Source organism: Apiospora marii (genome assembly GCF_038362585.1).
Source record: "Apiospora marii strain CBS 49790 chromosome Unknown utg000004l_segment0_segment0, whole genome shotgun sequence".
Lineage (NCBI taxonomy): Eukaryota > Fungi > Ascomycota > Sordariomycetes > Amphisphaeriales > Apiosporaceae > Apiospora > Apiospora marii.
The window spans coordinates 1219621-1241631 of record NW_027117375.1 but is presented as its reverse complement, the minus strand read 5'-3'; the positions used below and the strand labels follow the sequence as shown (position 1 = coordinate 1241631).

Below are 22011 nucleotides of genomic sequence, written 5' to 3'. Positions count from 1 at the left end.
ACTCGACAGTTGAGAAGCAATTAGTCCTAGTCTACTCGTCATATCTTTCTTCTTGAAAAGCCATTCATAATCATTGTTTGGTCACCCAATCAGGTCTCTGAACTCTTGAGCCTCAGTTCAAGGCGACATCACAGGGCCGTTACTGACCCATGACACCCAGGGGACATCTCTCGGGGCCTTGGAATGCAGTGATACCCATAACATCCGATCGAACTCTGCTCAACCGGGAAACTAGTGAGTACCCTGCTCTCTCAGCTGTATATCGCTCAGAAATCTCGGGAACTTGGTAAACAACCCCAGGTAGACTGTCAGGAGCCCGTGCTCAGTACCCTTTGAGTACGCATAGTCCGCGATGAAGTTCAGTGTCGGCGAATGATCAGGCATATGGTGGGCAGACGCAATGGTAGAATATGCGAGGTCGATATGGTCGAGATTCAGAGAATTTCTCTTCATCTGGATTTCACCATGTCGGTAGTTGTCCATGGCATCGGTGAAACACTGATCCCATCCTGCTATCTCGGCAACTAGCATGAGTTTCAAGAGACCAGTTTGAATACGCTCGTTCTCTTCTTCAATTGAAGCTCCTGCATCAACAGGCTTGCCGGAGTCTTCTGTTTTGACCACAGCGCTTTGCTGTATATGACCTTCAGAAGCGCCTTTGGGATTCACCATGGAGCTCTTCTTCAAGGCTGCCAAATGTCGCAACCTGCACTTGTCTGATATGCGAATCTCCTCGGCCGAGAACTTGCGGTATGGCTCATGAAAGACAATGTGAAGGAACCTGTTCTGATCGGAACCAGTGGCGTTCTCTTTTTCAACTAAGGGTTCAAGAGCACCCGAGGTCTGGAGTTGAGCAGGATGTGGTACTTCGCTTAGGCAGCCGTCTTTCAGGGAAAGTTTGGTGCGTCGTGGCCAAGCCAACGGAACTCGGGGGAGATCCATCCCGTACAGACATTGTGCGAGAAGATTGAAGGCTTCAGGGTCGACAATATCCAAACGGTACTCGACAAGAGCACCGGGAAGCTCTAATTGCTCGGGTGGGGAAACCGCGCATCTCAGGACCAGCAAATCCAGGCCAATAGACTTCATGTTGAGTACTTGGCCGAGAAGAATGAACTGGCGGCGTTCTGGTCCGACGAAGATGCTGAACGAAGACTCGGAGCTGTTGCTAGGGCATGTTAGCAAAGAAAGACAGAATAAAATCTGCAGAGGATCCCTGAACTTACGACCCAACAGACATGTCCACGACATTTCGAACGGATCTGGAGGGGTGGTCGGCCATGTTGATGAGAGCCCTGAATTGTCGGCCGTGCCAGGCTGGTGGACTGGAGTTCGAGACCTAGTTCATACGACCCTTGTTCTGATTTGGTTCGTGAGGTATTGGATCGGAAGGAAAGAAGGGAAAGCCTTCGTCGCTGCCTAATTGTGTGCCGCGAATTGTGAGCTTTGGGCAACTGCAAAGTTAGGTACTCGTGGGATTGGGATGGTGAATAGGTTAGCTATGTACATACCAGTAGGTCGAAAAGATGCTGCCTCAGTAACCCGTCTTCTCCGTTACTGCTACCTGATCAAGTCGAGTAATGTAAAATGGCTGTGTGGGGACGAGGTAAGTTGATCATGGATGGCTACCTGATACTGTCATGCAATAAACTCGAGTATCTTGAAACCATCCGCCTTCATCCATTTCAGTCCCGTTCAACCAGTTAATACGTACAAACCAAGTGCTCATTCACCCTTCATGATCAATGATGATTTTCTAGGTTAGTGGGAAACTATCTCTTATATTTGTTCCTCATTGGCCCGGGAAGAGTGGCCTTCATGGAAATGCCACTTTTCCGAACTCATCACTTGTACACCGGCCACTGAAATGTCCTGTATCAAACTTGACTTATGAGGTCCAAACTCTTTTCAGGACTTTGCCAGTTGGTAATTTACTTTCACTTGGTGATGTCACACCTGTACCATGGCCGGGTCCGGCTCCTGTTGCAGGGCTATCGGAAATATGCATCGGTTGTAGGCTTGGGACCGCCTCACCTACTTGGCCACTCCTATGAGCAACTGGTCAGAGCAGTGCACCGCTTTAGACAAGAACAAAGGCCCGGATAAAGGCCTCTCGGACTCTCGGAGTAGGGTTTCCAAGCCTCCAGCCAAATAAAATGAAACCATCAGTCACTGCTAGCACCCCCAGTAATGATCCCACTGACATGTCCAGCTAAACAGAGACCAGGGATGCTAACAGAAGTCTTTAATAAACTAAAGACCCCATGGAAGTGAGCTCCAAGAAGAACCTGGGCAGTATTTAGGGAGATTTGAGGATCCAAGGTCAGCTCTTGCGTCTGTATGTGAGTACTTACACGGGATGGTGTTGTGCTTGCATGAGGCATCCATCCATCAATCAAATTGATTGGTAGCTTGCTGAATGGGGTTGTGAATTGTGGGGGCGACATACGGTACGTATCTCGAAAATGCCCATTAACGCGCGACGCGTCTCTCCAGCTCCGGGGCGCGTTTCTCGATTTCTTATGTAGATACCGCGCCCCACCATGAAGTAGAATCCATGCATATTATACCTGTGTTGGAGCAATCCCACACTTCCCGGCATTGACGACAGTCAGCTCGTATAACACCACTTAGACTTCAAGAAGGATCTTTTCAGTATTGCCGAGCATCCAAAGATACCCCGAGTGAAGCCTAACACACTATGGCCGACGAATCTTTACAGAATGGCGACAGCCAGGTCTCCAACGGCGACATTACCATGGCCGAGCCAGAAACGCTGCCTAGCACATCAAATGGTGCCGCTGTCGAGGAGAAAAAGGAGGTCAAGCTAGAAGACTTGTTCGCAGATGTAGACTCAGACGATGACGAGTTCCCCAGCTCTCGGCCACAAGAAACCCAACCCTCCAGTTCGCCCACCGCGGCGCCAGGCTCTCCAATGTGCGCATCCACCCGCTCCTCCTGCCGACAGCCCGAGTTTCTAGCTGCCGATGCTGACTTGACTTGAATTTGACAGAGATACCGGCATCTCGCTAAAAGCCTCCGACCCCGAAATCCTCCGCTCCTTCTACCAGCGCCTCTTCCCCTGGAGGCACCTGTTCCAATGGCTGAACCACAGCCCGACGCCCACCAACGACTTCGCGCACCGCGAGTTCGCCCTGACGCTGCAGAACGACGTCTGGCGCCGTTACATGTCCTACCCGACGTCGGACCTGATGCGCAAGGAGATGCTCAACCTTCTGCCCTCGCGTATCGAGATCGGCCCCGTCTACACGACCAACCCGCGCGACCGCAAGACGGTGCGCAACGCCAGCGCCTTCAAGCCCATCGCCAAGGAGCTGTGCTTCGATATCGATCTGACGGACTACGACGACATCCGCACCTGCTGCGACAAGGCCAACATCTGCCAGAAGTGCTGGCGCTTCATGAACATGGCCGTCCAGGTCGTCGACGCCGCCCTGCGCGAGGACTTTGGCTTCAAGCACATCATGTGGGTCTACTCGGGTCGACGTGGTATACACGCCTGGGTGTGCGACAAAAAGGTGCGCACCATGGACGACCAGAAGCGACGAGCGGTGGCAAACTACCTCGAAGTGATTAAGGGTGGCGCACAGGGCGGCAAGAAGGTGAATCTGAGGAGGCCACTGCACCCTCACATCAGGTAAGATGGCCCGATGATGTAGATTGCTATTCTTGAAACTGACATCAACACGCACGACAGCCGTTCTCTCGACCTCCTGGCCCCCTACTTCCAGACCGACGTCCTGGCGACCCAGGACCCCTGGCGCGACGAGGACCGCGCCGCGCACCTCCTGACGCTGCTGCCAGACCGCCCCCTGACGACGGCGCTGCAGAACAAGTGGGACGCGTCGCCGGAGCGGTCCTCGGCCGCCAAGTGGGCCGACATCGACGCCGTGGCCAAGTCGGGCGCCTCCAAGTCGCTCGACGCCCGCCAGCTGCTCGAGGCCAAGCAGGACATCGTGCTCGAGTACACCTACCCGCGCCTCGACATTGAGGTCTCCAAGAAGCTCAACCATCTGCTCAAGAGCCCCTTCGTCATCCACCCGGGCACCGGCCGCGTCTGCGTCCCCATCGACCCCCGCCGCCTCGACGACTTCGACCCCCTCGCCGTCCCCACGGTCCAGGAGCTGCTGGCCGAGATCGACGAGTGGAAGGACCAGGAGGGCGACGAAAACCCGGCTGTCAAGGAGGAGGATGCCGAAGTCAAGAAGGAAGACGGTGTCCCGGCCGCCAAGAGGTCGAATATCCAGGACTGGGAGAAGACAAGCTTGAAGCCCTATGTCGAGTACTTCAGGAGTTTTGTCCTGGCGCTCATGAAGGACGAGCGTGACTCCAAAGTCAAGAGGGAACGAGAGGAAGCCGACGGGATGGAGTTCTAGAGAGAGCAGGGCGACGAATTACGAAATTACTTTTAAGTAATGGCACACAAAGTCAAAACTACCATGTTGCAAGTGACGATCGTACTCATGAGTGATATCGCCAATCAATGATGCACTTAAGAAGTTGGGGCGACGATTTGTAAGAATTAGCAAGTATCATTCTTGGTCATATCCGAGATGACTGATGAAAGCGCTCGTACACTCATACAGCTAGCTACCCGCTGTGAACAAAATCGACATCCATGTCACATCTTTGCGGCCATCCATGAGTTTTCTTCCTGCCAAAATAACGCCTCGCGTACATGCGCGTCAGATGCGCAATGGGTATGTCGTTCAACCTATCGTACACATATTCCATGCTTGCCACTGTCGTCCGATATTCGATATCATCCATATCCGATTGGAACGCTGGCCAGTTGCGAGAATACCCACTAGTAGAATAAAGACACGATCGCTGACAAACTAATGGTTCAGCGCATGCAGGTGCTGCCTGCTCGTTTACTGCGCTCCGAAACAGAGTAGGGTCTCAGTGGGGGTCTTGATCAGTAAAGGTTCTGCAGATCGGGGCCTCCAAATCCGCCAGGTCCAGCTCCCGAAGGTCGACCCTGTGAAGGGGCAGCAGGTTGCCAGTTTTGTTGCTGGTAGCCTGGGTTGTAAGGGCCAGTGGGCGGTTGAGCCTGGAAGCCAGTTCCGGCTTGGCCACCCTGCGGCAAAGTGGGAAATTGATCATCATACGACACGGCCGGACCTTGGCCGTATCCTCCACCGCCGGTCGAGAAGTCGCGGCCACCGAGGTCATCCAATGATCGATAGCCATGACCACCGCCTCTGCCTCCACGGCCACCACCACGATGACCACCGCCTCGGGGGCCGCCGCGATGTCCACGATTAGACGTGCCGCCTCCAGCACCGCCTCGAAATCCTCCGCGACCTCGGCCCCCGTAGCCTCCCGGGTGGAAGTTGCGGTCACCATGTGAGTTGCCGTGCGGACCATGCTGGCCGTCGGTCTCGCTGTATTTTCGCTTATTAGATGATTTGTTACCAAATGAGTTTTCGTAGTCATGTTCGTTCGAGTCCTCCGGCTCAATTCGCAGCAGAACCTTCTCGCCCACCGTCGTCTCAAATTCGAAGGCTTTGTCTGCCGAGACAGGTTGCCAGTTCTGGATCTTGCCGGCATCCATGGGACGCGCGCCCTTACGCAGCGCAAGGACGACCAGTGGGCTGGGGTTGTCGGTGTGGTACTTGGCTGTCGACGGCACAGGTGCGACCGAAGCCGCCCATATGCTGTTCTCAAAGCATGCCGTGCCAGTTACCTTCCACCTCATCTTGGACCCCATGCCACCCACCTTCTCTATGACGCTCTCAGGGCACGGGCGAGGACAAATCATGATGTTGTTAGCATGGAATTTGAGCTCGGTGTGAGAGAGCTTCGGCAGGTGTACGAGCTTGAGTAACCGCTTGCTGTCTGCCTTGCCAATCATATAACTAGTAAAAAAGACAGTCTTCTTCACCATCAGACGCTCGTGTCGCTTGCCTCCGGGCGGCCGAGGGCCCGGCTGATCAAGCATAGCATTGTGGGCGTTGATCAGATGCTGGATTTCGGCCACCTCGACAACGGGATCCAGATTCGTCGAGATGTCGGCCACCTGGATGACCTCGGCGTTGATGGGGCCGCGTGTCTTCTGGCCGTTGTGCCCTTCTTGTCGTCGGTTGAAATCGGCCATGAACTCGCGGAAGCCCTGCACGTGCTTCACGCGGTCTTCGTATATGCGGATCTCCTCGGCGTCCTTGTAGGTCTCCATGAGCGATTCGAGGAAAGCCTGCTTGAACTTCATGGTGCTAGAGAACCGCTCGCTATTCGGTCCAATGGCAGGCTTCAAGCCGGCAAGGTCGAAGTCCAGCCCCTTGCTAGCAAGGATGCGCTTCATCAGCTCGGAGAAGCCCCGTTCCGATCTTCCGGTCAACATGACACTCAGGGCATCCTCCTGCTGCATGCTCAGGTGCACCAGCTCGACGATCTTCTCGTTCCACCATCCTTTCCATCCTCGCTTCTCCTCCCGTTCGACGCCTTCGCCCGTCGCCGCTAGAATGCGCGAGTCGTGCCACCAACCACCATTGATGAAGATGTCGGGAGAGCCCAAAGCACCAGTAGTTCGGCCGTTCCACAGCTTCTGGTTGGGGAGGGGCGTCTTGAACAAGGTGTTGTCGAAGTCGTAGACGTGGATGGCCTTGATCTGCCCAACGGCTAAAAGTGAGGACGGGTATGTTAGCTCGTGCACGACATGCGATTGCATCTGCAAGACCGCCAGCCAACCAACTTACGAGGCAGCTTCTTATCCAGAATGGACCATCTGCTCAGTGCAGTGACGGTGCGCGTGTTGGTAGCAGGGCCATTCTGGGTCCCATTGGAGGGGGATGTCTGGACGCCATCATCAGGCGTTGCAAAAGATCGCGCGCAAACGAAAGTCGGTAGCTGCACACATGCATCCAATCACATTGACATGGTGCAGGTTCCGGGCTGGATGGGTATTGCGTAGGGGGCGGCGGCAGTCTGTTGATAATTGCGTGTTCCCCCCGTGTTATTTGCTTGGTTTGCTTAGAGTCGAGTCGCGATTTGGGACCCTTCACTTTTTGGCAGGCATTAGGCTAGGTCGATCGGAAAGTTGCAGCAGGAAGCAGCAGCAGCATCATCATTTAAGGCCCGAGCTCCTTGCTCCTTCCACTGGAAATTCCATGGTGGGCCCCCTGCGCAGTTCCAGGGCCATCCCGCTAATTCTGACGGCAGGCAGGTACTACCTCCCCTTACATGCTGTATATCACAATACTGCGTGCTACGTTTCACCCGCTCCTTCCAACATATGAATAGCATGGATGCGAATAGAGGCTGATGATACAAGCACTGTTTTGATAAAATTCGGTCACTTGTCTTGGGGGCGATTCTAGCAGATATGCCCCGTTTGTTTCAGACACTGCTAAAGGTATAGATAATGATTCCCATAACTCCTTGCTCTGTCGTTCCTACCCCCTTGCCATTTCTCTAGTACCCCGCCAGCAGGCACAGCACGCTCGTCGCGAACCACGAGAACATGAGCTTCTCCAGCACCTGCAGCAGGTCCTCGGTCGACTTCTGCGCATCGTTGTAGCTGCCCATCTTGGGCAGCGGGACGCGCTTGCCGCCGCCCCAGTAGTCCTGGACGTGCTGGCGGGCGAGGAAGAGGCAGAAGGTCATGAAGGGCGACGCCAGCGTGCGCACCAGGAAACCGTACGTGTGGCCCCGGAACGCCAGCAGCACCGACGCCGCCAGCGACAGGGCGAGCGCGACGGCCCCCGCCGCCTGCGTGCTCCGCGTCTTCTTCAGCTGCCGCTCGGCCTCGCTCGAGTACTTGGCCAGCTTCTCCGTGGGTTCCTCGTACTTCTGCAGGTTCTGGATGGCGTTGAAGGACTGCTGTCCGCCATAGACGGCCAGGGCTGCTTGCGCGATGTGTAAAGCTTGGAGAAGCATGATATTGGTGGTTGTGGTGGAGCTGATGAATAATTAGGGGAATATCTTTGGAGGTCTGAAGCCAATCTTGTGAAAAGGGCAATGTTATTAACGTCTGTGTTCAAGGGGTGGTGCCGACCATTGCACTGCGGGCAGAGTGAGTTCCATTGTCTTATATTGGACTTATTCCCAGTGATGACGTATTTTCAGCTCAGTCCCTTGCCAAGCTTGCGTGTTAGTCGCTCTTGCAATTCGATCTTCAGTGACGCACATCGCGATGCAGCTAAACCTAGCTCGAACCACATCACAAATCATTTTGTCAACTACAGGCTGCAAAGCACCCCGAGTCTCATCGTATCCGATGATGTGAGGCCTCAAGTTCTTCTAGGCCGTTTCGCAACTTTACTCTGCGTGTCAAAGCCTCATGGCAACATGGTCCTCAACTATGGCGCATCGCATTGTGGCTTGCATACAGACGAACACGCAACCTAACTCTATTCTTCTGAAACCTATCCACGTAGCAGTAAAAGAAACCAAGTTTACCCGCCATCAAAATGTGGTCAAATAGCAGCAGTACACGATATGTTCTCGGACCGCTATTGAACCATCGGCCGACAATCACTCGTCATAGTTGACACTTCTCTGGGGCCAGCATCCCATCTGGATCAGCGCCTCGCCCAGGCTGCCCTTGCCTCCCCAATACTCCCGGACGAAGGCGACCATGAGGTCCTGGCCGTTGAGCAAGACGCCGCTGGTCCAGACCTTGCCGTCGCGCGCCCAGCGTTTCTCGACCCAGTTGGTGTCCGGTGCCTCCTGCCGCAGCTTTGGCAGCATTATCTGCGGCGCGGTGCACGTGAGGCCCTTCAGGATGCCGGCCTGGAGTGGCACCATCATGCCGCCGCAGATGGTCAGGAAGGCGGCGCAGTCCTCGTGCGCCTTGCGGACGAAGGCCAGCTCGGCTTCGGTGGGCTGGTAGCCCATTTCGAGGACGGCCCCCATCAGGACGATGTCCAAAGGCGGGCAAGTTGCGAAGGAGTCCTTTTGGTTTCTTCGTCAGCGCGTTTGCTATTTGTATAGAATAGGTACAACGAGAAACTGCATATGTTGAAGTACATACCGTTGGGACAATGGACATGCCACTGGTCAAGCGGTTGGTGCCTTTACCACTCTCAGATACCCAATGGAACCCGATATCAAGAGCTTTGTCTGTGACGCCCGCCGGGAGGAAGTCGGGCGAGACGTTGTCAATCAAGCTCTTGGTCATGCCATTGAGCAGATCGATAGGTGCGACATCCAATATTTCGGTCATGCTAGTAGACAGCGTAAGTCTTCATCGCTATGTGCTCGGGGCTACAGTTTTACTGACCCATTCATCAACAAGACGCCAACCTCGATGCGGCGGTTGGGGTTGGAGAGATCGATTGAGGAAGGCATATTAACAGAAGTAGGTTGCTGGAAGAAGAGAGATTACTCAGGTAAGAAGGGTTGGATGGTGGTATGATTTGGAGTTGATAACCGGTGTTAATTCTGACAGAATGCAACCTGTATTTATATTCCATCGCAGCTTGTAGACATGAGATGTCAGCTTGCACATGCCGCAGCGGTTCAACGTGGAACTCCGAACGCCACCGGAGTTATACGACCGTGTCTCAGCCCAAACCGCCGTATCGCCGCATCACAACGGAATTATCTCAGGACAGAGATTCCAAAACGCTGGGCTGAAAGCTTTTATCATGCGCTCCATTTGTAGACTGCCTGCTCAAGGGGTCACTTGTTGACGCGGACTTGGATCATGTCGTTGTACGTGTCCTGGCCCTGCAGCCGCACCCAACTCAAAGCTCGCAGCTATCATTGACGAGCATTTCCATGAGGGGTACAAAAGCCTCAATCCATATAGAAACGAGCATATTCACTGCATCTGAATGTATAGTACGGCGCTTGTAGTTACGGGGATATGCAAGTATACATATGTTTTGCCGGGGAGCCTTGGTATGAATTGGAATAAAAAAAAAAGAAGATATGTTTACATGTGATAATAATAAGCAGCTGTAAGTAGTTAGATGAAGATAAGTAATCGTTACATGTCTATCAGCGGTGGTTTCTCACTCAAGTACCTCTATTGTTAGAAAACATGCTCAGTCGTGGGTGTAACGAGACCCCTTTTGGGAGGACACCTACCGGCACAGCAAGCGATTTCAAGTCCCGGCGGTCCCCGGCCCTAGTAAACACACATGCCTGGGGGTTTTTCTAGTTCGGTATAATCATACTGCACATTATACTGTGGTGTGTATACCAGAGTCCAGTGTATTAAGCATTTGCTCCCAATACGTTCTAATATAGTCCTTGGTTATAATTCGGTATAAATAACTATGCAATATTCCCAGGATATGTAGATCAGGGGAACTAGCTAGCTCCTCGCATATCTAATTGATCAGGGCCTTTAGATAAAACGCATCATTAGCTGGTACATATCGTTTGTGAGACCAAGTGTGCTGGTGACTTTGAGCTTAACCCCCTATAGGCAGATCATAGCTGGATGGTAGTGTCCATTGATGAGCTTCTATGAACGGATGCTAAGATAGATAACTGATGACTCGACAGCACAATTCAAATCGACTGTTGGGATATCCACTTCAAGGCTTTTTCTTTGTAGCCTAGACTCCTTCCTCACGCTGTAGTCAAAGGTATTTGCTGCCAAGTCACTGGGATGGTAAGATTTGTTGACCCTTGTTTATGCCGCCCAACACTCTAAGTGTGAAGCCTCCTGAATGTCTCACTTCCTTGCCATTGAAGGATTATTCCTGACGTAAACCATGCCATTCCCATGGCACTTTTGCACTGCCATTACCTCTCTCCGTTGCTCTTTGTAAGTTTGACATTCTAGGAAAGGATATGCAATGTTGAGGTCAACACGTCTTCGGCACATGGCTCCCTCCCCCCAGTATTTGCATCCTCGCAGTTCAAAGTCAATCCAGAATAAACGTTGCAGTTGTCAATCTGAGACATTGGAGATCGTTCGCAGATGGCGTAACGGCTGCCCCTTTTAGCTCCCATCGCGCTGACAAAAGTCCGAGACAATCTGTGTGTAAGACAGACATCAAACCCAGTGAGAGGCTCTCTTCAACCTGGCAGGCGGATCTCGCTGTCCATACCCAATGATGGCGAATTTCTGAGCTCTGCACTTAACTCTCGATCCATCGACAAAGCCTCTCTATCCGCTCCTACGTTGGATGGACCTAATCGGAGTATACTTTGTCGTTGGCCATGTTTGTCGGATCAATGGATGCAATGAGCCGTACGGAGCATCAGAGCCTGTCTGAACATGGTCGGTCAATGATTGCATGATCAACTAAGTATTTAGGCACACAAGAGCCCATCGTATTTGACTGTTGTATCCAACTCATCACTCAATCCTTGCCCCCTGATCGCAGCTAATTGCTACCATCCAGCATTTTACAGAATCCCGGGCTTTCCTGTTCTGGAAGTAGTCACCTCCCTGTTCGTCCCAAACAACATATCCTCAATCTTCGTTACATACACTCTTTCCTTCAATCAGTCAGAATGGTGTGCCAGAAGACCCTCATTTTGGCGCTCGTTGGAGGTGTTGCCGCTGCCCGGGTCCAGCAACATGCACGGGATTTCAACAATGACGGGGCCAAGGGGCTCGCTGCTAGAGGCGGGTTTGGCGGATACTCTCACAGCGGGGGATCCCAGGGAGGCTGGGGAAGCAACGGCGGAGGCAGCAACTCCGGTAGCAGCGGTTACAACAACAACGACAACAACAACTTCGGTAGCGGTAGCAGCAGTCCTCACGACTGGAACACCGGCAGCCAAGGGTCGGGCAACCACGGGTCGCACGGTGGCTCGTCTCATAACGATCCCATGACCACCACCGCCGCCACTACCACGTCGGCCGCAGCCTACACCATGAACGCCTGGGCCAGTCAGGATACTACTACCACTTCCACCGCTTGGACCGATGAGGCCACGTCTACATCCACCGCTTGGACAGAGGGATGGGGCCACGGTCACGGCCATGGCCACGGCCACAGCTATCCTACTTGGACCGAGACGGAGGCTACCACGACTACCTCTGCCTACTCGGCAGCGTATCCCACGGCCACCTACAGCGAGGCCGAGACCACAGCCACCTACGCTACCGAGAGCGCTCTGCCTACCTTCTCCGAAGGGGGTGCGCCCACCTTTTCCGAAGGGGGTGCCCCTTCTTTCACCGAGGTGGCGACCACGGCCACCTACGGCGGAGAGGCCGGCACCGCAACTTTCTCCGAGGGCGGCGCGCCCACTGCCATCGAGACCTACTCAGCCACCGCCACCGCGACGTACGGCGCCGAGACTGGGTTCGGCACCTCGACGGGATTCGGAACTTCCACTGGATTCGGCTCTGCTACGGGATACTCGGCTGGATTCGGTTCTGCTACGGGATACTCCACCGGTTTCGGAACCTCTACTGGATACGGGACTTCGACTGGATACGGGGCTTCCGGGTATGGCTCTGCTACGGGCTATGGCACTTCCACAGGCTATGGAACTGCCATCACTGGGTACCCTACTTCCACCGGTTACGCATCAGCAGATCAGCCTTACTCTACCACGCTTGCGACAAGCTACGTCGCACGTTAGGGCGTACAACTTCCATCAAAAGCAGGGGCAGGATGTGGAAACAGATGGACGGCTGGCTGTACGACAGCATATGTTGGAAAGCGATGACGGATAGTTAGGGGCTTGGGGGGATTGGTTATCGAGCAAGGGATCGTTGGTAAAAGGGGATGCACTTTTTGGATAATACTAGTTTCTTTCGGGATTGATTTCAATTGACTTCTTTTCTCTGTACTTGTCCAAACGAGCACTGAGGAAATTGTACCGAAGTCCCTTTCATGCGATGCCCGACCTCACGCCCGCCCAGAAGGACCCGAAACACATCCTCTTCACTAGCCGCAGCACCGACGCAGTCGAGAAGACGCTCGAGCGCGTCCATCAGGCCGTCTCCGCCGCTGCCGCCGAAGCCGTGACCCTCGTCTCATGCGACCTGGCGAGCCTCGAGTCGGTCCGGGCCGCCTCGACCTCTTCCTAGCCAACGCGGGCATCATGGCCCGGCCCGCAGACCTCGACTTCCGGGGCGGCCTCCGCACCACCCAGGAGTCCGCCCTGCTGGGCCTCTGGGTCCGCTGCTGCAACAGCAAGCTGGTCAACATGCTCTAGGCCCGCGAGCTCGCGCGCCGCCATCCCAAGCTGCTCTGCTTCAGCCTCAACCCGGGCAGCGTCTCCACAGGACTTGTCACCGACCTCAACTTCAGCGACCGCGCCTTCATCCAAATGACGAATGGCGGTAGGATCGTCACGCCGGAACAGGGCGCTTACAACCACCTATGGGCCATCAGCGCCCCGCGCGATTCGATGGGGCAGGGTGGTTTTTATGAGCCAGTTGGGGTGTATTCATCAGAGAAAGGAGTTAAGACCAAAGACGAGAGATACGCCAATCAGCTTTGGGAACACACAGACAAGGAGCTCGAAAGATTCATGTCATAGGTATAGTGGATGGATAGTCTACCCCAAGGGCGAGAAAACTTGGAAGGTTATTACAAGTACGATGGGGTTACCTGCACACATTGTCTACTTGGGTAATCTGTAATTGGATCTTGGATTCCGGTGATTTAGTGATTCCCAAGATAGGTCGTTTGTATTAAGACACGCTATTTTTTTTAGCCCTGAATGCATTGCCTTTTGGTATATGTACATGTGTGGCAATGACCTCATTCACTCTTGATATAACTCCAGGTTCCCCAATGGCATTTTACGCCTGAACACCGCCATTCGTCTCTTGCTCCACAGTCTTGTCTAACGCGTTCTGCTCAGGCTCAGAGGCAAGCTCCTTCTCGGCCTTCTCGAACTTGGCCTGCTCCTCGGACGTCATGTTGGGGAGCAGTGGCTTCTCCTCATCCGCTGTGAGGTTAAGGTGGAAAGTACGAATGACGGAGTCGGCGTCATCGATGGCGAGGGGCCTCACATCAGCCATAGCCTTGACCTTCTGGGTGCAAAGCTTGACCTGGGCATCGGTCATTTTGAGACCGAGCTGCTCGACACGGCTCTTGATGGCGTTCCAGCCAGTCAATCTCGAAGCGAAGTGGACTGAATTAGGAGGCAATTTGTCAGCACTGGTACCAATTGATCGTTCGTCTCTTCGGGAACATACCATAACGGGACAGACCGTAGTCCTCAGGCTTGAGAATCTCATAAGTCGTCGGGTTGTTCAGGATCGCCTTGGCGTGAATGCCGGCCTTGTGGGTGAAGGCACACTGAAGGCAATGTTAGCTGTTGATACGAAAGGGGGGTTCATGTAAAGCATAATACTTACGAAGCCAGTGATGGGGTTGTTGAAGGGGATGTTGATTTGCACTGCACTCGTTAGTTGGTGTCCCGCTATGATCATCATAAGAAAAGTGGGAAGTCTGGGGTATGCTGGGGTTCAACATCGTGGGTCTAGGGGTCGCCTGAAAATTCCACCTGGTCTCCATTGTATAATGGTGATTGGGCGGAATAACCCGCCATGAGGAGTGGTTGAAGCTGAACTTCGACACCTTCGACACACTAATGTCTTTGAAAGCGAGACTTGCCGTGTACGCTGACAAGCTGCGACACGATGAAAAGAGGCCCGATTTCGTCGGTGTGAACCCAGCATACGCCAAAGCCGACGTAGAGGATAGTGGAAAAGGCGACATACCGGCATCGGCCACAAGGTTTTCAAGGTCCTTGAGCTTGTGGAGCTTGTACCTGGGGTTTGTTAGAAGAAGGATTAACAACAAGGGGAGCAGGTAATGACTTACTTGCTCATGACATAGTCGCGATCGGCAACCATCATCCGCTATAGCGAGAATATCAGTATGCTGCAAGAAACATATGTACGTTCTGGGAGACATACCGCCATCAGGCCACCAAGAGTGGTGATACCATTGCGTTCACCAATACCTGTGAAATCGAATCAGTAAGGCTGTTCATAAGACAGCCGGCCGCGCGCATTGACAACATACCGAGAACGGAGGTGTCCACTATTTAACAGTTAATACAACATTCCACCAAGACGTGACAATGAGGGGACTTACCATGTGTGGCACCAGCTTCGAGGGCGCAGTAAGCATTTGCTACGGCGCAGCTTGTGTCGTCGTGCTGGAAACCAACAAGTTAGTAACACATAAGCATACATGAGAGGCGGCCCGGGACGGCCCGAAGACAATCTTGTGATATGGCACTCATAGCTCCAAGGGGCTAAAGATCGTATGCCTCAAACACCATATTGTCTGCTTCAAGCAGGTACAAGTCTGTATGAGCAGATGTAAAGAGGCGAAACTTACGAAATGGGTTTCGATGTCGCAGTTTACAACACCACGCAGAGCTGTGAAAGTTGATTCAGATTAGTCAAGAGTTCTGATTTAAATGACGAGCAGTGACGCTTGCACCCAGAGACTTACTTCTAACAAGATCGTAGACCTGTCTGGGCGAGGCGCATCCAACAGTATCAGCAATACCAACACGGGTGACTCCCACCTTGTCGACAGCGCTGTAGACGGAGAGGAGGTCGACGAGGTTGGATCGGAAAGAGTCTTCGCTGGAGAAGCGAATCTCGAGACCCTTGGACTTGACGAATTCAATGACCTCAATCGCAGTCTGTCTACTCGTCAATATTTTTGGGGCTCCGATATCGGCCACGAGTTTTTGAAAAACTCCCCGCTTCACCAGGGAACGAGTTGACTCACGTTGATGATGTAGGTCATGTCCTTGCCGTGCGAGTGCTCGCGAAGGTACGAAGATGTACCAATGACGACATCGAGGCCGTCGACGCCAGTCTCTACTGCCATGCGAGCATCGTCCATGTGGCAGCGGACGTGGGTCAGGATCTTGGCCTTGAGGCCGAGCTTGCAGATGGCCTCGCAATCCTTGCGGGATTGCTCAGAGGCAGCCGGGGAGGTAAGCTCGATGTAGTCGACGCCAAAGTCATCGAGAGCCTTGGCAATCTGGATCTTGGTCTCGGTATCGAAGAAGGCATTGGCAAACTGCTCACCCTCGCGGAGGGTTGACTCGACTATAGTTGGGCAAGTTCGTTAGTGATGCCCGATATTGCCGATAGTTATAGCATTCGTGATCGGAAAGAGGATAGTCAGGGAGTTCGTCTTGCTGTTCGGGTGGACTCACTGATCTTGAATCTGGAGACGTTGCTCAGGAAATCACCGACGGGCTGGTAAGGGCTGGAGCGCTGCGTACGCTGGGTCTGTAAAGATTGCGGTTAGAATATTGGACAGAATGCCGGCCTAGAGCCTACGCGGGCTTTGACCCGAGTCGATTAAGGTATAAACTTACAGCAATGCCAGTGAAGCCCGGGTGAGCTGAGACAGGCAGTCAAGTTAGCACGAAGTTTCTGCAGGCCAACGAGACGAGGGCAACAAATCAGAGGCAGTGACGAACATGGATCGGAAATGCTGGCGCCATTGGCACTGCCGTTGGTGGCCGGGGCGGCGTCTGGAGTAGGACACATTGTGAATAGTGGACTGTTTGTTGGTGAGGGTGTATCAACAATAGTCAGATGGTCGGTGGTGAAGATCAATTAGTCGACTGGAATATCAAGGCGAGCCAATTTTTTTTAATACTTTTTTTTCTCTGGTCTGTCTTTGGGGTCAATTGAGTCACCACCAGCGGCATGCGGAAAGACTGGGAAAAGATGTGGGTGGAGGGGTCTGGGTTTGTGGCTACTGGGTGCTATAAAGGCGGGGTAGTGCATGCGCATTTCGGTGCTGTAGCATTGGCTGCACGCTGTGGACAGAGCCAGATCCCAATCCACAGTGACGTCCAGTAACGTAAATTGCCTAAGGCGGTAATCCAGTGCTCAGCCCCCCCACTGCAAAATTCGCTGTGAGGTCTGCTGCGTGTACCAGGCCCCCAGGCCTACCAGGATTTTGACTCATTCCATGCCGACTTTAGGCATCGGATTGCAACACTCGCAGATGACGATAAAACACAAAAGAATACCCGAGGTGATTTGGACCTCATCAAGTTACCTATGTATAGGTGAGCAAAGATGTATTCAGACTTGTGTTACCTACAGTTGTCAGAATCTACCACACACCATTGGTTACTACAATGCAAGAAGGCCAGGCCATTATATTAGGTAGCACTTACATAACTTCAACCTACATGGAAGTCAAGTAACTCCGGTTATAGCGGCCTGCTTCAAGTTTCAATTGAGCCCTATGCCGAGTAGCAAGTAAACACTAAAATTCTTTATAAGCTCTTTAATTCTTATATATCTATCTGTTTTTATAATGTACAAAGCAATGTATGCATGTGAAGATAGATGAAGATAATAGCATGAGTGCCCAGTGACGACTTAGATCGCATCGCCAAAACATTGTACGCAGATTGCGTCATTGCTATACCGCTACAGCGTCCAACACGCCGTCATATTGTGGCGATCTGCTCACACTACAGACAAAAGCAACCGATGAATGCATTGCCTCGCTACCAATCCACGGGCTAGCTTATCGGCCAGAGCCCCCTACATGATGACCTAGCACGTAGATTAAGCGCGAGTATACGACGTCTGCACTGGTCATTCTACCAATCCACCGAATATATCAGCATGCATATAATGAAGGGCGCACATTCCTGTTGCTTTTTCGCGGGGACCAGCGTGGGCTTGGTGAACACAGGGCTGTCCCTATCAGCCATCCCATAGGGAAAAAAGAGAGATAAAGCATTTAAATAGACTTCCTATGTCAGAGACTCAGGGTCTCGGAGACTTGTGCACCTTGGCCAGCACCTTCGGAGGCCATTCCTTTTGTCACCGGGTGCTCGCGCCGTATGGTATCTCAACCAATATCGGAGCGGTTGTAAAAGTGGCATCCTCTTTCACAACGAATATCGCGTACAAGAATCGCTGCTCGCCCGCCTGATATAGCTTCCAGTTCCTCGGTCTCTACTAGCGTGATGAAGCATACGCCACCAGAAACAATCGGCTTCATCAATTGTTGCCATTTCGCGTTACGGAGCTGCTTTGTTTGAAGAAGAATCTTATCGGGAGCATCTCCCACCCGAAAAATATATGCGTCTCGCCCGTCTGCGATGTTGGTAGTCATGGTTGGAGAAAGGGCTGAGGATCGACCATGCAGAGCCGCGTGACAAATTTTCAGAATAGACATACAAGTGTGATGATATATACAATGCGCCTTCCTGAAGGCTCCCTAATACTGGTGCTACTCAGAAGGCCTGCCCGGAAACAGGCGATCCTCCTTTCGAAGAGTTTGGCTGGTATCGAGGTTTACGAGTCATGTCGCAAGCGATGTCACTGATCATAGGTGTATCAATAGGGGTGTGTTGAGTAGCAGGGTAAATATATCTTCTCTATCCATGTGTTGGCAGATATTATAGAAAGGGGCGTTGGTGACTTGAGTCCTGGAACAAGACAAGCCAAATGTTGGCGTCTCACGCCTAAGGGATGCGAATCAGGGGCGCCAAATAAGATACTTCCGCGACTAACGGTATTCATTGTTTAACTAGGTACGTGTTCCAGGATATATGATGTGCTTAGTCTTCGTCACTTTCCTCGTCACTATCCTCTTCTTCGGCCTCTTCCAGCCAGTCGACGATGGCCTTGCACTTTTCCCGGACCTGCTCCATCGCTTCCCCGCCCTCCTTAGCTCGAGCATCCTCCCACCATTTCAGAATGCCATCCTCTTCCAGTATGTCTTCGCTATACATCTGTTGGAACAGAGCTGAACAAAGCGCTCCTGCTTTCCCGACCTCGATGACCCGCGAGATACTGACGCAAGCTCTCTGGACAGCCAGAATGAAGTCGACTTGCTCAGCAATACTGTCTCCTCCAACACCAACCTCGATCACGAATTCTTTGGCACCCGCGCGGTCTTTCAAAACGCTCTTAGCAGCTTTGCTCGTCTCCATTCCGCCGCTCTCGGCATTGATCAACTCAACTGCCCGGCGAACGAGCGCCGTCGCAACTGCCCGGCGAACGGCGTTATCGGACGCGTCGTTGGCTAATCGAAGCGATGTGAACTCGAGCTTTTCGGAATCGAAATCGCCGCGCTCGCCACGCAGTACCTCCAACAGGCCAATTACGGCTTCTGTTACGAAGCTAGAAGCACCGGCAGTAGACGAGTCGTCCGAGGCGAATGACATAGTACGGCCGCTCCTGGCCGTGTCCTGCGCTTCGTCGTCGGACAATTCGTCGTCGTCGTCCGAGGCTAATGTAGATACAGAAGAAGCGTATAATTCGTAGCCCTCGAGTGAGTAATCCAGTGCCAACTGGAGTCGCTGGGGGTCATCCTCTCCCATGTCTTCAATGTCCGGGTCAACAAAGTGGGTGCCCTTGCCTTGAGGACCGAGAAGCTCAGTGTCCGGTGTTGTCGAGGTACCCATTGCGGAGAGCACAGAGATGACGCTCGATTTGGGGACAGTAATGCCATCTCCCACAACCACACCGGAGCCCAGCAGACAGCCTGAGCTCACACGCGAGTTCTTCCCGATGGTGCTGAACTCGGCAATTATCGAATGCTCGACCACAGCATTGTCGTCTATGGTGACGTCTTCCCAGATGATGCTGTTTTTGATGAGTACGCCCTTGCCGATTTTGCAATTGCGCCCAATGATGCTGTTTTCTATTTTGCTGTCGGGCCCAACGACGGTGTCTTGGCCAATAACGGCATTGGAGAGATCGCAGTCATCGTGGACTGTGACTTCGTCCTCCCGATATACGTTATTATCCCGCAGTTGGTAGGTGTGCTTCTTCACCATGTTGCTGTCAGGGGCAAATGGATGCGTCCATCCGTCTAGCACGTCACGGCCGATCGCTTCATACATCTGGAAATTTGTCGCCCGTGCAGCGTACCCGTCTGACACGATTTCGGTGTGAATCATCTTGCCGTTGAGCTCGTAGTCCTTGAGAACACCGTGCAAATAGTTCGCGCGTGGCAACTCGTAATCGAAACTTTCGGACCACAACGCAAGCACATCGGGAGTGCAAATATCAATCTGCGCGTCGATCAAATCCGCTCTGATCTCCAGCTCGGGTTGCTTGAGCAGATCAGTGTCCAGTTCGACATGGTGATCCGACTGCAGGGGGTTCATCTCCTCGTAGTGCAAGCAGCGCTTTTCTCGTGGGTCGACAGCGAATACGGGGGATATGCCATCAACTTTGGCCCGGTGCTCGTTCTCGCCGCCTTCTCTCAGCACCATGGTCATGATGGAGTCACGGTTGGCTTCTTTCCGCGCCCTGTGAGCCGCCAATGCGCCGTCCAGAGAGATATTGGACACCAAGTCCCCATGGACTAGAATAAAATCGCCCTCGATCAAGCCGCGCTTGTCGAGGTCGCGCAGAAAATCGCCGACGGAGCGGGCGTCCGAGACTCGGATGAAATCGACGATGGAGAAGGGGCAGGATCTGGCTATCGGTGTCCATCGCGACTGTCGTATGTAGCTCTCAATCTGTTCTTGAAAGGACGAGGCGTAAATGAAGACTTCCTGGACACCATTCATGGCAAGGAACTCTAGGGTGTACTCGAGCAGCGGGGTGTTGGCAAGCGGAAGGAGGCACTAGCATATCAGTCAGCAAGCAGAACACCCCAAGTCCAGGGGCGCCAAATTACTCACTCTTGGCTTTTCTAAAGTGTACGGCCGGAAGCGTGTTTGGAAGGAATCGGCAATGATCTATGGGGGGTGGGAGGCATCGTGGTCAGTCAAGGAGCGCATGATGTAGGCAACAAAACTGCCCCGCGGTCAATCAGGACGTACAACTGCCTGTAAGACATCCTCCCGCTTGTCCTCAGCACCTGGCTTCGTAGGCTTCTTGGCCTTGCCCGAAGCACCGGCCTTGGCGCCTTTGCTCGACATGTCTTGCCTATTGGTATGCGAAAGTGGTTTTGGCGGACAAGAAGAAGTTGTTGCCGGTTCACGACCTCCGTGACGTTGTCAAACTACCAGCCGTGTGAGTCAATAGCTGGATCGGCGCAGGCTGAGCCTAGAAAGCTCCAACGACTTTTTGGAGGGGCAGTTGTGGCACACGGACCTTATCTAATTCGTCACCATTCATAATTTCGGCTTATCTCATGCACGCATAAACCCTTTTGGTGCAGTGAGTCTATTCACACAAACATTACATTATGCAATCCAGTCAAACGACTCAAACCTGCTTGAACAGACACTGCTTTCAAATGCATTTGCGATATGCGACGCTCCTCCCCATTGCACCAATTGATAGCACATCTCCAGACCTTTTGAGTGAGGAGGTTCAAGGTGAGAAGGCAGCATCACAATAACTGTGTTTGTTCTATGTGAGGCAGGCCACAGGTTCGAAAAGTTGTGATGGCTACAATCACCTCGACAACTAGTCGTGTACATGGTGTATTTTCTGGCTCTTTTATTTTGGAGAAAACTGCCAGGACAGGTGTTTGACAATGTGTTCGACTCGACTCTGGATCATGCTCAGGTTAAGTTTGACGTGCGTGATACAGCTCATCTGTCCAATTGCTCCTATGTGTCCTTGGCCAGAGTGAAGAGTGAGCAAAGGATCGCTCAGCCCTATTTTGTGCCCAGGGGTTTTAAGGCCATGAATAGTCATTGGTCTTGGCATTCAATAGAACCTCCAGGGTCTCGACGTTCTGGTCTATCTGGTCAAGGCCAGTCACGATAGCTTCAGTGACTGAAGAGGCTACCACTTCAGCCGAGTTTGCTCCTATTACTAGAACGCATTACGTATGAATGACTATATACCGTCTTTCCTTTACACTCATTATCAAAGACTGGCGCAACATGCCTTTTTCTCCAATCTGCCACTCCCTGCGAGGGGCGCAGAAGGGGCAGAAGCTGGGGCAAAAGGGGGGCAACACCAAGGGAGGAGCATGTCTTTTCACAGTATGTAGTCTATTTTTTTAGTTCGAAAATTCCGGTCACAGGAAGCGTATTATGCAAAGAGATGGATCATAACGCTGGCATCGATAGTGTCAGTGACCGCCGCTTTGTCAATACCGAAAACCCCGTTTATCATATGAGTACATGTATCCATCCTGCCCAGTCTATGAGCATCACAATAGCTACGCAATGACACTCTCATGATTG

The 22011-nt window shown here is 52.7% G+C and overlaps 9 protein-coding genes across 9 annotated transcripts; 2 read left to right on the top strand and 7 right to left on the bottom strand.

Annotated features, from left to right (window-relative positions):
* Positions 1-231: 231 nt before the first annotated feature.
* Positions 232-1282, bottom strand: PG985_006328 (nuclear protein 96-domain-containing protein; the record flags this gene model as incomplete). Its single annotated transcript, XM_066826097.1, has 2 exons — positions 232-1162; positions 1227-1282. The coding sequence occupies 2 exons, from the start codon at positions 1280-1282 to the stop codon at positions 232-234; spliced, it is 987 nt and encodes a 328-aa protein (XP_066685704.1).
* Positions 1283-2701: 1419 nt separating this feature from the next.
* PG985_006327 (p48 polypeptide of DNA primase) lies at positions 2702-4397 on the top strand (the record flags this gene model as incomplete). Its single annotated transcript, XM_066826096.1, has 3 exons — positions 2702-2937; positions 3014-3658; positions 3719-4397. 3 exons carry the CDS (start codon positions 2702-2704, stop codon positions 4395-4397), a joined length of 1560 nt encoding a protein of 519 aa, XP_066685703.1.
* A 542-nt stretch (positions 4398-4939) lies between these two features.
* Positions 4940-6816, bottom strand: PG985_006326 (uncharacterized protein; the record flags this gene model as incomplete). The annotated part of the gene is made up of 2 exons (XM_066826095.1): positions 4940-6642; positions 6720-6816. Coding segments are annotated over 2 exons (1800 nt in total), but the record flags the coding sequence as incomplete, so codon positions are not given.
* A 618-nt stretch (positions 6817-7434) lies between these two features.
* PG985_006325 (uncharacterized protein) lies at positions 7435-7899 on the bottom strand (the record flags this gene model as incomplete). The annotated part of the gene is made up of 1 exon (XM_066826094.1): positions 7435-7899. The coding sequence occupies one exon, from the start codon at positions 7897-7899 to the stop codon at positions 7435-7437; it is 465 nt and encodes a 154-aa protein (XP_066685701.1).
* Positions 7900-8496: 597 nt separating this feature from the next.
* On the bottom strand, positions 8497-9312 carry PG985_006324 (uncharacterized protein; the record flags this gene model as incomplete). Its single annotated transcript, XM_066826093.1, has 3 exons — positions 8497-8916; positions 8996-9188; positions 9245-9312. The coding sequence occupies 3 exons, from the start codon at positions 9310-9312 to the stop codon at positions 8497-8499; spliced, it is 681 nt and encodes a 226-aa protein (XP_066685700.1).
* A 2118-nt stretch (positions 9313-11430) lies between these two features.
* Positions 11431-11916, bottom strand: PG985_006323 (uncharacterized protein; the record flags this gene model as incomplete). Its single annotated transcript, XM_066826092.1, has 1 exon — positions 11431-11916. The coding sequence occupies one exon, from the start codon at positions 11914-11916 to the stop codon at positions 11431-11433; it is 486 nt and encodes a 161-aa protein (XP_066685699.1).
* Positions 11917-12778: 862 nt separating this feature from the next.
* On the top strand, positions 12779-13425 carry PG985_006322 (dehydrogenase with different specificitie; the record flags this gene model as incomplete). Its single annotated transcript, XM_066826091.1, has 2 exons — positions 12779-12943; positions 13099-13425. The coding sequence occupies 2 exons, from the start codon at positions 12779-12781 to the stop codon at positions 13423-13425; spliced, it is 492 nt and encodes a 163-aa protein (XP_066685698.1).
* A 265-nt stretch (positions 13426-13690) lies between these two features.
* On the bottom strand, positions 13691-16423 carry PG985_006321 (homocitrate synthase; the record flags this gene model as incomplete). The annotated part of the gene is made up of 14 exons (XM_066826090.1): positions 13691-14025; positions 14090-14192; positions 14252-14292; positions 14618-14667; positions 14721-14758; positions 14816-14862; positions 14925-14942; positions 14997-15060; positions 15246-15286; positions 15363-15558; positions 15648-15973; positions 16084-16159; positions 16249-16274; positions 16354-16423. The coding sequence occupies 14 exons, from the start codon at positions 16421-16423 to the stop codon at positions 13691-13693; spliced, it is 1431 nt and encodes a 476-aa protein (XP_066685697.1).
* Positions 16424-18468: 2045 nt separating this feature from the next.
* On the bottom strand, positions 18469-20787 carry PG985_006320 (transport protein; the record flags this gene model as incomplete). The annotated part of the gene is made up of 3 exons (XM_066826089.1): positions 18469-20490; positions 20548-20604; positions 20689-20787. The coding sequence occupies 3 exons, from the start codon at positions 20785-20787 to the stop codon at positions 18469-18471; spliced, it is 2178 nt and encodes a 725-aa protein (XP_066685696.1).
* Between the last annotated feature and the right edge of the window lie 1224 nt (positions 20788-22011).